Genomic DNA, 14,249 nt, shown 5'->3' with positions numbered 1-14,249 from the left:
GCCGTAATCTAACCTAGGGGTTACCAGAGCATAGATGGCAGGAGTTAGGCTATTCCTGTCCAGATGAAAGCCATGCAGACAGAGCCCAATGCAGGAGAACAAATGTGCATGTGTTACACAACAAATGAACTGTAGAGAAGGGTCCTCAGCACTATTTGTTTCACTGCTGCTTTGCAAGAGAAGAGTGGGGTGAAATTACAAAGTCCACAGCATAGAACTCACCTTCTGCTTTGCTGTTCCTGCTGTTACACTTGAATTCTCTGTGGAGAAGGAAGACAAAAAAAAGAAGTTTAGCCTGGAGAACAATCAGAGCCACCCTTTGCAGTCCTTCCTGTCGGTGGCTCACTTGTGTCAATCTCGTTCTGCAATAAGGGGCCCAAATCTACAGCTGGGCATTTAGTTGTACAAATATCCTCTTAGTGTTCTGGTGCCCCAATTCTGCACAAACAAGCAGTGTGGGGGTGGAAAGGTGACTTAATGAAAGAAGGCACGGCTGGCTAACACCTTGAACAGGAGCACTCCACCATATTATTTTGCTGGTCCCATCTGTGGTTCTGATTATTATCCCACCTCAGAAGGGTTCTCTCCCATTAGCACTGTGCCTTTTCAAACCAATACCTTCTTTTGAGATGGTTGCTCTTAACAGTGTTTCTGGGCTATGACTGATAACGAATTGCTGGAACACCTTTATACTTCACCAGTCGCCCTTGCGGGCCCCAAAATAGGTATGATGGGGGATTTCTTTTTGGGAGGGGGAAACCCTCAAGCACTTTAAAGCAGGTACAATGCCCTTTTTTGACTGGAGCAGATGTACTCAGAGAACAAATGTTGCTTTTGCGGTCTAATATCCCTCAAATGCTGCTACTACCCCTAAAGTAACAAACAAACAAACAAACAAACAAACACTAGTACAGCACAGATATCTGCATTTCGTTCTAAGGCAGAGCTAATAGAAGCTATTTCTGTAGCTAATTAAGTGGGAGGGGGAGCTATTTAGATTGAGAATATGGCACCAAGGAAAGGGTTAAGCATTCAATTCACCCCTGGCTGTTTTATAGGCAAATATAACAACTCTCCCACATCATGCCTGTTTTGGCCCTGATTCTCAAAGGGAATAAAGCAAGTCATTGTGAGGTTCCACTACAGTGGAGATTCTGAGGAAAATCCACCTTTCCCAAACATGGCTGTTTCATCTTAAGAAGATTTTAACTATGACCGCTTACTCAGAAGCACCATTGGGCTCAGTGGTGGTTACTGCCTGGTAGGTGTGTTTAGGGCTGCACTCTTTAATGTGGGTCAGGTAGCTCTTACTACTCAGCTTTCGCTCACATTCAGACAGACAGACATTCAACAGGTGCAGTCATGAGGGAACTGAATTGCTTTTATTTCTGTCTGTCATTTAAAAGCTCAGAGCCTCTGTTCAGAGTGGAGGTGGGTAACTCTGACAGAAATAAAAAAATCAAAAAGTGGATATTTCAGATGCAAGCCAATGGGAGAAATGGAAACTATAAGCATGGATTGTATGATGGTGGAGGAAGGCAGATATTCTGGATGTATTAACAGGAAGTCAAGTATCTGGTATATGTAGCACAAGTCATTTTTGGCTACAGGCTCTTGCAGCCACGTCTCCACTAGGTGTCCCTGATGAGCTACAGATCCCCTTCCAAGCCGCCATGTCTGTCAAATGGTTAAAACCCCCTCCCAAAGTTATTCCCACTTTCCGTTTAAACTTTCTGACCTGGCTGTGCTACTTCTCTGGCCTGACAGAAAGCCCTCTTTGTGCAGTTCCCCTTTTTGTGCGACAGCAGCAGAGCACTTTCCTTGCCCAGAGCCGGCTGAGGGAACGCACACCTGGCACCAGAAGGGTCCCCCCCTTTTTTATATATAGTATCAGTTACACGGTCTGTGCCTCCCCACACTGTGGAAGGAAGGGCGACAGAAGGAAGGAAAGAAGGAAGGAAGGACACAGAGAAAGAGAGTGACGCTGAGGGAAAGAATGGAAGTTCTTTGTGTGAAACTTTCTCCTTGGCTGGGAGAAGGGAGGCCTAAACTGAACATTCACCATTCCAGCCTAGCCCCAAAGGGCCGGCCTCCACTTCAAAGGAGTCTCCTCCCTCAGACTGTGGCAACCCTAGTCTGTCTGGGGGAGACTTGCTTCAGACTGGCCGCACGGACGACAACCGGCCTACACTGAGGCCAAGGGAGCTATGACTACACATGAAGAAGAACATGTGTATCGTCTCTGTCTTTGCAGGCTTTGCTGTCGGAGGCGAGCAGTAAATGGCGTCTTCGTCCTCTGCTCCAACCCCACCAGCCCAAAACACAGCACCCAAAGAGCGCCATGCTTTTGTGGCCCCTGAGATAGAAAACTCCACAAGTGCCCCACCCAGCACTAAAAAACAAAACAAACAAAACACCCCAATAATAATTTGCTGTCCTGTCATGACACCACAAAGCCAGCGCCTGGGTGGACTGTTTCGCTCTCCTCAGTAGAGGCAAGTTCAGCCTGCCTTCAGCCAGCACCCAGCTTACACACAGCCATTCTGGGAGTGGCACTGGCTGCCGGCATCCTCCTCCTGAGTCTCAGTGTGGCCTTTGCAGAGGATGGTGGCAACAGCAGGATTAGTTGGCTTCACCTACTGCTGTTGCGGTTATTTGTTATATTTATCAGTAGTTTAAAAAAACAAACAAACCCCAAAGTGACTTACAAAACCAAGCCCTGAAAACAAATGGAAAATGTAGAGTAAGAAGAACCCCAAATGGTCACTGTAATACAAATAAAGGAGCAGGTCCAACTCAACCTCCCCTCTTAGAATATATGCAGGAAATTAAGGTCCAAAGGCCTAGCTAAATAAACATGTTTTTGCCTGGCACCTTAACACAGGAAGGGATGGCACCAGCCATGGCTTCCCAGGGAGAGCATTCATCAACCAAAGAGCCACCATGGAGAATCCCTGCTTTGTGCACCTCCCTTGGGAGGAGACAGACAGAGAAGGATCTCAGATGAAGAATGAAAGGTCTAGGTTGCTTCATCAGGGAGAGGTGGTCCTTGAGATGATCCAACTATTGGCTGCCTGAGCATCAGCTTCCACAATCTCTGCCTAGGGTTACCACACATCTGGGAAATCCTGGACACAGCCTCTTTTGGGGGGCCAACATTCCCATCTGGGGGATTTTTACATTTTAAAGGAAAAGTCTGGGTTTGGGGGGGGGGTTGTTTGTTTGTTTATTGGGGTATTTTGGCTTGGGTGTGGCAGCTCAGGCTTGGGCTGCTCTGCATGCCGTGGCCGCTGCCAACCTGAGCTGGGAAAAGAGGGCTGCAGGCATGGCAGCAGCCCACATGCCCATGCACCTCTTTCCCCAGCTTGGGCTGGCAGTGGCTCAGGCTGTCCTCTTCTTTGCTCTTCAGTTTATATGGCAACCCTATCTCTGCCTAATGGTAGGGGCAGGTCCTGGTTCTCTCGAAAGCCTAGTTCTCACAGGGTCGAGCAACCATATTGTCTTCCCATGGGCATATGGTTGGCAACTGTGAGAAAAGAAGGCAGGACTGGATTGGCGTTTGGTCTGATCCAGCAAGGCTCTTCTTATGCCTGAATTGCATCACTTTAGACTGTGGGTAGAGGCTCATATGACGGAATGATCCTTCATTCAAAAGCATTCCCTTCCGACAGAAGCCGAGCATTTTAGAGGGAAGAGATTCTAACGAAGATTCTCTTAAGATCTACTTTTCTGTGTACAGAGGGTTGTTGTGGAGGAGCATTTGGTCATTATAGTCTCAGGGATTGCCTCTCTCCATATGAACCTACCTGGACCCTGAGATCATCTTCTGAGGCCCTTCTTCATGTGCCTCCTCCATGAGAGGTCCAGAGGGTGGCAACATGAGAATGGGCCTTTTCTGCAGTGGCTCCCTGTTTGTGGGATGCTCTCTCCAGGGAAGTTCATCTGGCACCTTCATTATTCACATTTAGGCACAAGGCAAAAGTCCTTTGGTTGAGTGACATCTGATACCCTTTCAAATGTGTTGTGGGAGGGGGGATTATTGGTTTGGTTTTCTTCTTCTTGATATTATATATATTGTGTTTTTTATATTGTAATTTTATGTTGTGAACTGCCCTGAGTTCTATGCATAAAGGGCAGTATGCAAATCTAATAAATAAATAATTGGAGTTAAAAATTGTACTGTCCAAACGCCTTAAGGAACTTTGAGCTGGCTCTAACCAAGCTGTGTGGTGTGTGTTTCAGACCCTATACACTGAGACTGGCTCCCTAAATACTGCCAGGCAAATAGAGTTTTTTTGCGTTGCTTGGCAGGTAAACTGTTTTAATGGGATTAACTCAGTTTTTATCTGCTGAGCCTGTCTCCATTTTATATTGTTTTTATTGTTTTATTATGATATTGTGATTTTTAATTGTTGTAAGTCACCCTGACTCATGCATATGCATTAGAAGGGTGGAATATAATTTTCAAATAAGTAGATGGATAGATAGATATAAAAGAAAGAATATCATATGATAATCAGAGTTCAGCCAAGCTGCCTGGTTCAACACATTGTATACCCCCATGCAATTATGCGTGGGAATATGAGTCAGGGGCTGTAGATCAGTGCTGAAGATCTGCCTTGCATGCAAAATGTTCCAGATTCAACCCACAATGGTCTGGTAAGTATAGGAACGTTACACTAGGTCAGTTTATTAGTCCATCTAGCCAAGTACTGTCTGCTTTGACTGGCAGCAGCTCTCCAGGGTCTCAGAAACAGAGAGGTCTTTCATATCACCTGTGCCTGAGCCTTCAAGTGGGGATGCCAGAGGTGGAATCAGAAATCTTATGCATGCAAAGCAGTGCTTTGCTACTAAGCTAGATAGAGTCCTTGATTACTAAGATGTCTGAGTGCCCTGGGGTGGGGAGAAACAGCACAATTAAGTTCAACAAAACAGTAAACTTTAAAATAATAAAAACACATATTAAAAGTTTACTGTTGTGTAAGTGATGTGTTTATGCAGCAATATACGGGTGTTTTTTTAAAAAAACAACAACACAATAGCATCTTGAGCTCTTATTGGTAGGACAGGCTATGAATAAAAAGTAGAGGACATAAAATATAAAAGTAAGTTTTGCTCAAGCTAAGAATACATTCCCAAAATGGCAGAAAGAGCCATTGGGACTTTCCTTTCTCACCAGCCTCTTTAACTGAGGGTCCAGGAGAGCTGGGGCTGATGGGAGTTGTAGTCCAAAACATCCAGAGGGCATCAGGTTGGCAAAGGCTGCTGCAAATCTTTCACCCCACTCAGCCATTAGTGGATACAGACACACATAACAAAGGAGGAACTGGATACCTTGCCAGGGGGCCTTACTTTCTGTTTCCAGGGCCATCAACCTACTTTGCTTTCCCATTTATAGGGCAACTGATACCACCAAGGTAAAAGCAACTTTGAAGGTAACTTTGTTGTTGTTGCTAGATTTATATTAGTTGCAATGGGCGTAAATCAGAAGCCCGAGCTTCTGATGGCGCTCAGAGGTTAACAATGGAAGTGGTGGGGTTACTTCCAGTGATAATCAAAGTCTGGCTCTGTTTTTACACACTGCCACAAACCACTCTACACATGTGGTGCTGGCAGGATGCCAATGGCAGGATGCAGACCGAGTCCCACATGTGCCAGCAGGATCTTTTCACAGCATTGCCACAGAAGTGGCTGGAAGTCAGCAGAGGTCAGCACTTTCCTGTGGTCGCTATGGGCTGAGATGGTTCTCCTCTCTTAAGTCATACAGTCAAAACGTACAAAGGAAGCACCCCCCCTGCCCTTTCCATTGTTATGCTTGCATTTAAAAAAACAAACTGGTTCATGAATGTTTGTTTTTGCATCCATTCTCCATACTTCATGAAACATCATTAAAGTTTGCAATACTTATAGAGGAACTGGAGTGAGAGAAATATGCTGGCCATATTATGGGTGCTAGACAATTGGTACTTTCTTCCGCTGCCTTCTCCCCAGTCTATATTCACCATGCTGGAAATTTGCAGAGCTAGTTTAGCAGAGGTCATTCCCAAAAGAGGGAAGACGAGTCTTTGTAATGAGCCTGTGGGGAGGGACTTTGTTAAACTATCTGTGGTGTTAGACCTGCCTTCATTCTGAAATAAACTACTTATGAGATGTTCCTCAAGATGTGCTGAAAAAGCTCCAGGTGCACTGTGCTCTCTTTGAACAACAGGGTGCTTGAATTTGTGACTGTGCATAAATACATACCTTCTCTGACCTTTACAGTTTGACCTGCAGGGGTACATGCCACCAGTTCAAAACAATGATTAGTCATTTGTTTTGCCTCTTTTCCCATCTTTCAGACAGGCTATCTGCCTTTTTATGGCAAGTGTCGTTTGTAAGTTCACGTCAATGAAACTCCATTCAAGGCTTTTAAAATATTGTTGTTGTTTTTAAGTAACAGAACTGGGGGAGGGAAGGTAGATTCATATTGCCACAAACACTGGACCATCAGCGCTGTGCACAACCCAGTTCTGTTGCAAAGCAGAAGAACCAATTTCACCTAAGTTTGACCTGGGAGAAAATCTGTTTTGTTTAAAACAGACTGTACTGAATGCGCTTCCAGAGCGTCCTACTGCTGAAGCAATGTTTCGTCATTATGCACCCTGTGTTTTAAAGCCAACTAGCCTGGTGTGTTCCCTTGTATGATGATTTAACCTTGTTTCCCAAAACCTTGGCAGTTTCCTTTAAAACCTCAATGAGTGATATGAGAAACATTTTGGCTTTCAGTTTTTAACAAGGTATGTTTCCAGTCCAGAGACTCCCAACTGGTGGGTCAAGATTTCACCAGATTGGAAGTTGTGCATGGTTCCCCAGGAAGCACATTTAATGAGTTCAGGTATTTATACTTTACTCTGTATATCTCTCAGCTAACAGAATATATTCTAACTCCTTTTGTGTGGTTCTGTCAGTTCTATTATTTGTTAAAAACGGAATAGAACAAAGAATCCACCAGTCCAGTGTGTTGCAAGGACTTTCTGTAAAAGCGCTGACAGTGGCAGGCATTGGGACACTTGCCCCATAAGTGTTGCAGGAACAACTTGTGATTCACCACATGGAGCAAATGCACACAGATAGAGCTGTTTCTGACAGCTATGACCTAGCAAGGTCTTTGCACTGGTTAAACTATGGAATTAGCTCCCTCAAGAAGTAGTGATGGCCACCAACCTGCATGGCTTTAAAAGAGTAGACATAAATACATGGAGGATAAGACTGCCAGTGGCTACTAGCCAAAGTAGCGACTTTCTGCCTCAGCTGTTGGGAGGCAGTATATCTCTGAATACCATTTGCTGGGGCTCACAAGTGGGGCAGTGCTGTTGAACTCTGGTCCTGCTTGTAGGCTTCCCACAGACACCTGGTTGGCCACTGTGAGAAGGAGATACTGAGCTAGATGGGCCATATGCATGTTCTTCAGGACTCAGGAAGCAGAGTGTGTGAAATATCAACCCTTGTCATTAGGAGGTAGCACAAAGTCTCTGGCCTGGCCGGCCTACTATAAATAATGGCCGCGTGCCTCTCCTGGTAAATTCTCTTACCCAGCTCCTGACCGTAGGGGTCCTGGACTGGAAATGTTATTCTCCAGATCTAGATTCAGAGAAATTCACTAATGCAGCCTAGTCTTGACACTTCCACTGATTCTGTTGCTGAATATTTCAATGCACAACTGGGAAACACAGGAACGTGTTGAAGGACTTTCTTGTTAAAGAGCTAAGCTGGAAGTGGGAAGCAGCCCCACCCCAAGGTTACATGCAATTTCTCTGGGAGGACTGTGCCACCTCCACTGACCCAATGATCCCCATCTCCTCTGCAAAGCCTGCCATGTGGACCAATGGGGGATTGGCACAGTTGCCATTCTGAATGAGTGCATCCAAGCCCTGATGAGAAAATGCCATGTGGTTATGCCCTCAGGCTCCAGTCTGGTGGGTAGCAGCTCCAGGCTTGCAGGCTGCACTAAAAGGAGGCTGAGGTGGTTCCAGGCCTGGTGCTGGAGAAAGAGGCTGAGCCACAGCAAGCACAGAAGGGAAGAACATTTCCCCTGAGAACAAGCCAGCCCAGCTCAACAGAATGCCTCCTTTCTCCCTGTCCCACTCTGTGCTGCAAAAATGCAATTGCATACTGTTTAATGCTTTTAATTTACAGCTACCTTCTGCATTACAAAGTGTTGGTTTTTCATGCCGTTCTGAGAGCGGGAGATGCAGCATGCAACTATCTTAAAGAAATAAAACAATCAGATACATCCTATATACCAGGAGTAGGGAGCCTATGGATCTGTAGATATTGTTGGACATCTCTCATCAGCCCAGCCAGCTTGGTCAATGGTCAGAGATGTTTGAAGCTGCAGCTCAGCAACATCTGGAGGGCAGCAAGTTCCACACCCCTGTTATATACTAATAGCAACTGCATTATCCAAGTGCTTATCCTTTTGTAGCCAAAACAGCACCACCCATGCACAAGAGAGAAGTGACAACAACAAAGAATACAGAAAAAACACAAATTTAGAAGAAGAAAAATTCTGCTTGATGTTGTGGGGAGGCACTCCCAACAAAAGTTCAATGAGCATGGAGTGTGCTCTATGGGCATGGAATGCTGATGGGCTGGGGGGCAGGGTAGAGAAAACTAGTAGGAAGGGAGAACAGAGTATCCTGGGAAAGGACATGGCTGGCAGGCTTTTTGAACAGGAACATTCCACACTGCAAAATTTTGCTGCAGTTTCCACTTGAAATAAATGCTGCAATAAATAGAATGGAAGGGAGGTATAGCTCTAGTCAACCATAATATGTTGATGTAGCAAGTGGTACAATTCTTTTAGCCAAAACATAAGGGTGCATGGGTAAATGATAAGTGGCATGCTATCCTGACTTTTTCCCCTAAAAGAAAAAGCTTAATCCATACAATGGGGCTCAACCAAGGCACAGCTAAACATATTTTCAAATCTTACAGATTTCAATTTGGGAATTAAAGTTTGTGCTGCTGAAATCCCAGGAATTGTTTTAAAATAATGCTTAACTTTGGCTGGATTATTTATTATCATTAATTACATTTCTACACTGCCCTTCATCTGAGGATCACAGGGCGATTTACCACCTCATGCAAGGTGATGGGTACTCTGAGCTACTTATTTATATTTGGAAAGATGCTACTATGGGAAAGGGTTAACATATCCAGGGCACCTGCATGCGGGAGGGGGGAGGCATTAATGGCTTTGACTCCCAACATACACCATTCCTTATGAAACAAGTAGGGCAGAGAATGGAATGGCGGATCCACAGGCATGAGCTATGCTGCATTATCACTCAGAGAGGCTCACATTGTATTTTTGGAGATGGAGAAGTATGGGTCAAGATGTGCCTCTTCAACTGGGCGACTGGGAGGGAGGCAGTCCAGCCTCCTTCCATTCTCTCCTCCCGTGCCTCTGCACTCTCAACCCCCCCACCCATAAACATCTTCCCCATGTTGTTTCACATACTGTATTGTCCAGCCTCTTCTTGTTCCTCTTCCCTTCAGTCTTGGCACTGAAACCTTTTCCACTGCAGGCCCCAGCCAGCCTGCTAGCGAGACACAGCCTTCCCTCCTTCCCCCTCGCTCAGCTCCAGGAGGGCTCCACAGCTCAGAGAGCCTCTACAGGAAGTGACCTCAGTTCTTTGGCAGGCTTTGCCATGTTGCACCTACAGGAGCCATCTGCACCGTTCAGCAGGCTCCTCTCTCCTCCTCCTCCTCCCCACTTTGTGAAGGACCATCACCCTTCCGCCTTAGATCTGCTCAGATCTTTTCAAAAGGGCTGTTTTTGCTTCATTTTCTAGATTCTCCGATTTTTCCGTCCCCTGCCTCCAAACTTCCTGACACTGTCCAGTACGGGTAAGAAGGAAGGACTCCCATGTCTGCCGCAGACCTGGCTTTCCTCCTGATTTTCCGTACACTCCCACCCCGTTCTTGTGAGAACACTCCTTCTTTTGCTCCCCTCCCCACCTCTGCTTCGCTGTTTCCAGGCAACTCTTGGCCAGATGTGGAGTGAGAAGGGTCAGGGAGGCAGTAGCTGTGCACAGAAGGGATCCACAGAGCCCTTGAGGGCAGCAGGGAGGGAGGGTGTTGGAGGAACCAAGATCTCTCTCTTCTAGAGCACTTCCTCAGCCCCCCTCCCCCTTTCTATCAAAAGGGCTGAAGATAACAGGAGGAAAGGGAGGGCTCTTTAGGGAGCCAAGAACAGGGATGTGTGTATTCAGTCATTACACTGTGCAAAGAATAAACCCAGTACTACTGAGCATTCAGAATTCTCAGACTCTGCTCACTTTCTAAAGACAAACCCAAGTTTCTAGTCCCTAAGGCAGCTAGGAGAGGTCTATACGGAGATTCAAGAATCCCGGTTTTTCTTGCAGTTTTAAATAGTTTGTTTGCAGCCTTGTGTTTCGATGCTCAGGATCAGCATTGGGAAATCTCCTAGATGTCTGGTTGCACTGTGCTTCAAAATATATCTCCTCCCTCCAATGAGACAAAGTTTTCCCTTTTCCTGACATGTTACCTTCACAACCATCCTGCGAGGTAGGTTATGGTGAGAAAGCAAGCTTTGTGGATGCATGGTCTGGTTAAGGGTCAACCAATGTGAGCAAACTGGCATGGTGAATTATGTTTGGTATGCAGTGAGGCCCAGCTCCCTCCCAACAACATACACAAGCCTGCAACCAAGACGATATTTGCTTATGAAGTGGCAAACACGGGACCGAGTCATGACATGTCTAGGAAGTGAAAGCATCATGAAGTCACAGCTCTACCCTGGGCTGAGGTTTGGCCGACACTACACAAATTTACAGAAGAAAGGGTGGCAAAATACTTGTAGATGAATGCATGGCACTACTTGGGGCAGCATGCCAGGCAACACCTTGTTTCTTAATGGTTCCATAAACTATTGTTAAAAAAACCCAAACTTTCCCTACAAATAAAAGACTAGCATGGCAGGCAAAGAGCTAGGTCAACACCTCTCTGATATGCTAGTTTTCTGCTTTCAGGGAACTCTGTGTAGATCTCTGTGTTTTAAACACTGGGTAAGCCTATTCAAAATTGGCATCCCTCTCTGGTCTGCAAGTGGTAGAGACCAATCAACTATCTGATGCTGCTGAAAACACAGACTAAGCTTGAGTTTGAGCCCAATCCAGTAAACCCACATCCCCCACCTATTTAGCTTTGCTTGCCTGTTCAAATCAATATGGGATTTTTAGAGCAGTGGCAGGACTCCTCAGGAATCAGGGGTTGGATGCAGCCCTCCAACTTTCCCTAACTGGCCCTTGGAACACTCCCTGGGCCACACTCCTTCTCCAGACCACACCCTCTACTGCCCCTGATTCACATCCCCACTAAGTGATTTTGCCTGGCCGGAACATGTCCTTGAATTCTGATCAGGATTCTCATGAACAAAGGTGAAATTCACATTCGTTGCTCCACCTCTTTTTGCCTGTGGCCCCACCCACCACTGGCATGTGGCCCACGGGTGGAGGTCCAGAAGGGAATGTGGCCCCTGGGCTGCAAAATATTTCCCCATTCATTTTGGAAACACACACACACGAAAGCATGTTTGATTACCGGCAGGGGGCAAGCAGCAGCAGAGAGAGCCCACTCTCTGCCTTGTTCCCACCCGCTTACCTGGGCCGCCCGTATTTGCAGTGGAGGTTCACCCTGAAGTTTCTCTCGCTGCCGTCCGCCTCGCTGTTGTTGGGCTGCCGCAGCCCCGGGCCCTGGCTGCGCGGGAACCATTCAGCTGGAGGGTTGGCTCCGTTTTCCAGTCCAATGGGCTGGCAGGCGATGGAGCTCCCATCTGTTAAATGGAAGCACACAGACCCGGGCGTGTGAAGCAGCGACAGAGCAGGCAGAAGGTACAAGGAGGAGGAAGGGACAGATCTTTTTTTTATATTAATAATAATAACCAGGAAATTTAATTTCAACGGGAGTGGAGGGCAGCAAGACTACAAAAGCCCAACAGTGCTATGGCTATGGATGTGCAGGTGACAGGGCAGATGAGCAAGTGTTTGTGGCGGCAGGCATGGCAGAAGGAAGAAGGGTGGTGGTATCTCTCCTTCCCCCCTCACTGTCCAATCTTGCAGGCTTTTAGTAAGTTGATGCTGCCTCCTTGTAAAGATAGTGGACGGGGGGGGGGGGAGTGAGGCAGGGGAGTTATGTATATGGCATCACTAAGTGCAGGAAGACATTTTGCTGAATTGTACTTTGTACTGCTAATAACACATATGCAGGTCATCTTGGGGTTATTTATTGTCTGTGTCATGCAGGGTATAGAGAATACCATGCCAATTCATGCCCACCCAGATTCGCAGCCATGTTTCCCTGCTGCCACCCTCCCGCCGGAACCACAACGTCTCTGGCACAACAAATTTGTGCCAAGGCTACAGCCAGATAAGGGGGGGACATTGCGTCTCTCTGTCCAAGGTTTGAGACGGCTCCTGCTCAAGGTCACCAAAAAAAGGAAAGGGTGTGGGGAGGCTTGGCTTTGGTCTATAACAGATGTGCACAAAGGGGCCTGGCTCCTGGAGAATGCAACCCCACCTCGACCCAGAGGGATTATGCTGTGGGTCAGATGTCTCTGCAGCCCTGATAAACAGACAGACAAAATGTCCGTGCATCCTTCTGCATGCCAGGCCTGGCTGTCACTCATCAGATCCGCCTCATCTCTAGCCCAGGCTCTCTTGGCCTTTCCTTCCTTGTCTGGCTCCCCTCCTCTCTCCTCCCTTCCCTCTCTCTCCTTTTTGTCCATCTCATCATAGCCCTGCAGGGGGATCGGCCAAACTCTATTAGCTACAGTCATCCTGCTGTCTCAAGCTGTGTCTGTGAGTGTGTGTGTGTGTAATGGGGGGGCATGCATGCTCTGTGCAAGTTATCCCTGTTTGAATCACTAAATGTTGGTGATATGCAGCTTTGCACCTTTGCTCGCATGCCTGGATGTGTGCTATTTTGCAGGTATGCATCCGTGTGTCTATTTATTGAACAGGACATAAAATTCCAACTCGACGAGCTTCACGACTACTTGGCAAGGTAGATCAGGAGTGATCAAGAGTGGCCAATCGGCAGCCTGGGGGCCAGTTCTAGTGCCCAAATCTGTTTTATCATGCCTCTGATAACCCTAACCAATATTTAAATCAAGGTGTGGTGTGAATTTTGGTCAAGAGTTTGACGTGGGGAGGAAATGAAAAATTGTTCTCAGACATTGCAATACGTACAGATATTCTACACCTGCCATGTAGCATCTCTCTTTGGCTTTCATACACACTGTCTCAGCTGCACCCAAATTCATATGCTCGCTACAGCCTTGTTGTTTACTGTTACCAACTTTAAACAACTCCCAAATAAATGAGCTGGGGTTATGAAGACCTTTTCAGACCCAGGGGCCACCTGTAACCTGATGATACACCATGGGGTTCAATTTATTTCCTTTTTTTAAAAAAAATGTCCCGTGGTCCCCATATTTGCTTCTGCTTATGCAGAGAACGCTCCTGTATCTTTCACTGCTGTGCAGAAGAGAGAATTTTGGCAATTGCTGCTTCTTATGCAGTGATGGGAAAAACTGTTCCTGTCAAAATGATTTCATCTTCACAGGCATTTAAAAGGAATGGAATTCATTCTTCCAACCACTTCTGATCTCCCCACCCCCTTGTTTCCTTCTCTCTTCCTACTTCTTTTAGAAGATAAATAAAATCCGAAAGAAAAAGAAAAGTTGGTGGTGCCCATGGTGTCACACATCTGGGTGCTGTCAGGGCAGGACTTTGGGGCGGAAGATCAAGTACCCACTCATCAGGAAGGCCCCCAATGCAACAGGGCTGGCTTACCTCACACTGAAGTAAGTGAAACAGCGCACACTGTCATCCAAAGAGCCCTCCCTGTAAGACTATTTAAAGATGCAACATTATCTAAGGCAGAGGTGGTGAACTTGTTACCTTTCCAGATGTTGCTGAACTACAACTCCCATCATGCCTAGCCACTGGACAAACTGACTAGGGTTCATGGGAGTTGCGGTTCAGCAATGTCTGAAAAGCCACAGGTTAACCACTCCTGATGTGAAGCAAGGATAGGGAACCTGTGGTTCTCTAGGGGCCACTGGGCTCTCAACTCCCATTAGCCCCAGCAAGCATGGCCACAAGAAATGAGTCCTGGCAGAACATTACATTGGCTATGTGCACCATTGCCCTCACCCACCAGTTGAAAGTCCATTATCAAGA

At 46.6% G+C, this 14,249-nt stretch overlaps 1 protein-coding gene across 5 annotated transcripts in view; it reads right to left on the bottom strand.

Annotated features, from left to right (window-relative positions):
- AHDC1 (AT-hook DNA binding motif containing 1) overlaps nucleotides 1-14,249 on the bottom strand; it is a 193,708-nt gene that overhangs the window by 16,831 nt on the left and 162,628 nt on the right. For 4 of the 5 annotated variants that reach the window (XM_081920487.1, XM_081920491.1, XM_081920490.1 and 1 more), the window contains exons 2-3: nucleotides 11,668-11,839; nucleotides 223-260 (exon numbers count right to left, since the gene is read on the bottom strand). In XM_081920487.1, coding sequence (XP_081776613.1) covers nucleotides 223-260; nucleotides 11,668-11,839 — 210 coding nt within the window. The remainder of the gene's footprint in view (nucleotides 1-222; nucleotides 261-11,667; nucleotides 11,840-14,249) is intronic. The other variant, XM_081920488.1, reaches the window with a different exon arrangement.

Source organism: Podarcis melisellensis (assembly GCF_964234715.1).
Source record: "Podarcis melisellensis genome assembly, chromosome: 8".
NCBI classification, from domain to species: Eukaryota; Metazoa; Chordata; class Lepidosauria; order Squamata; family Lacertidae; genus Podarcis; species Podarcis melisellensis.
This window is presented reverse-complemented; position numbering and strand designations above follow the sequence as displayed.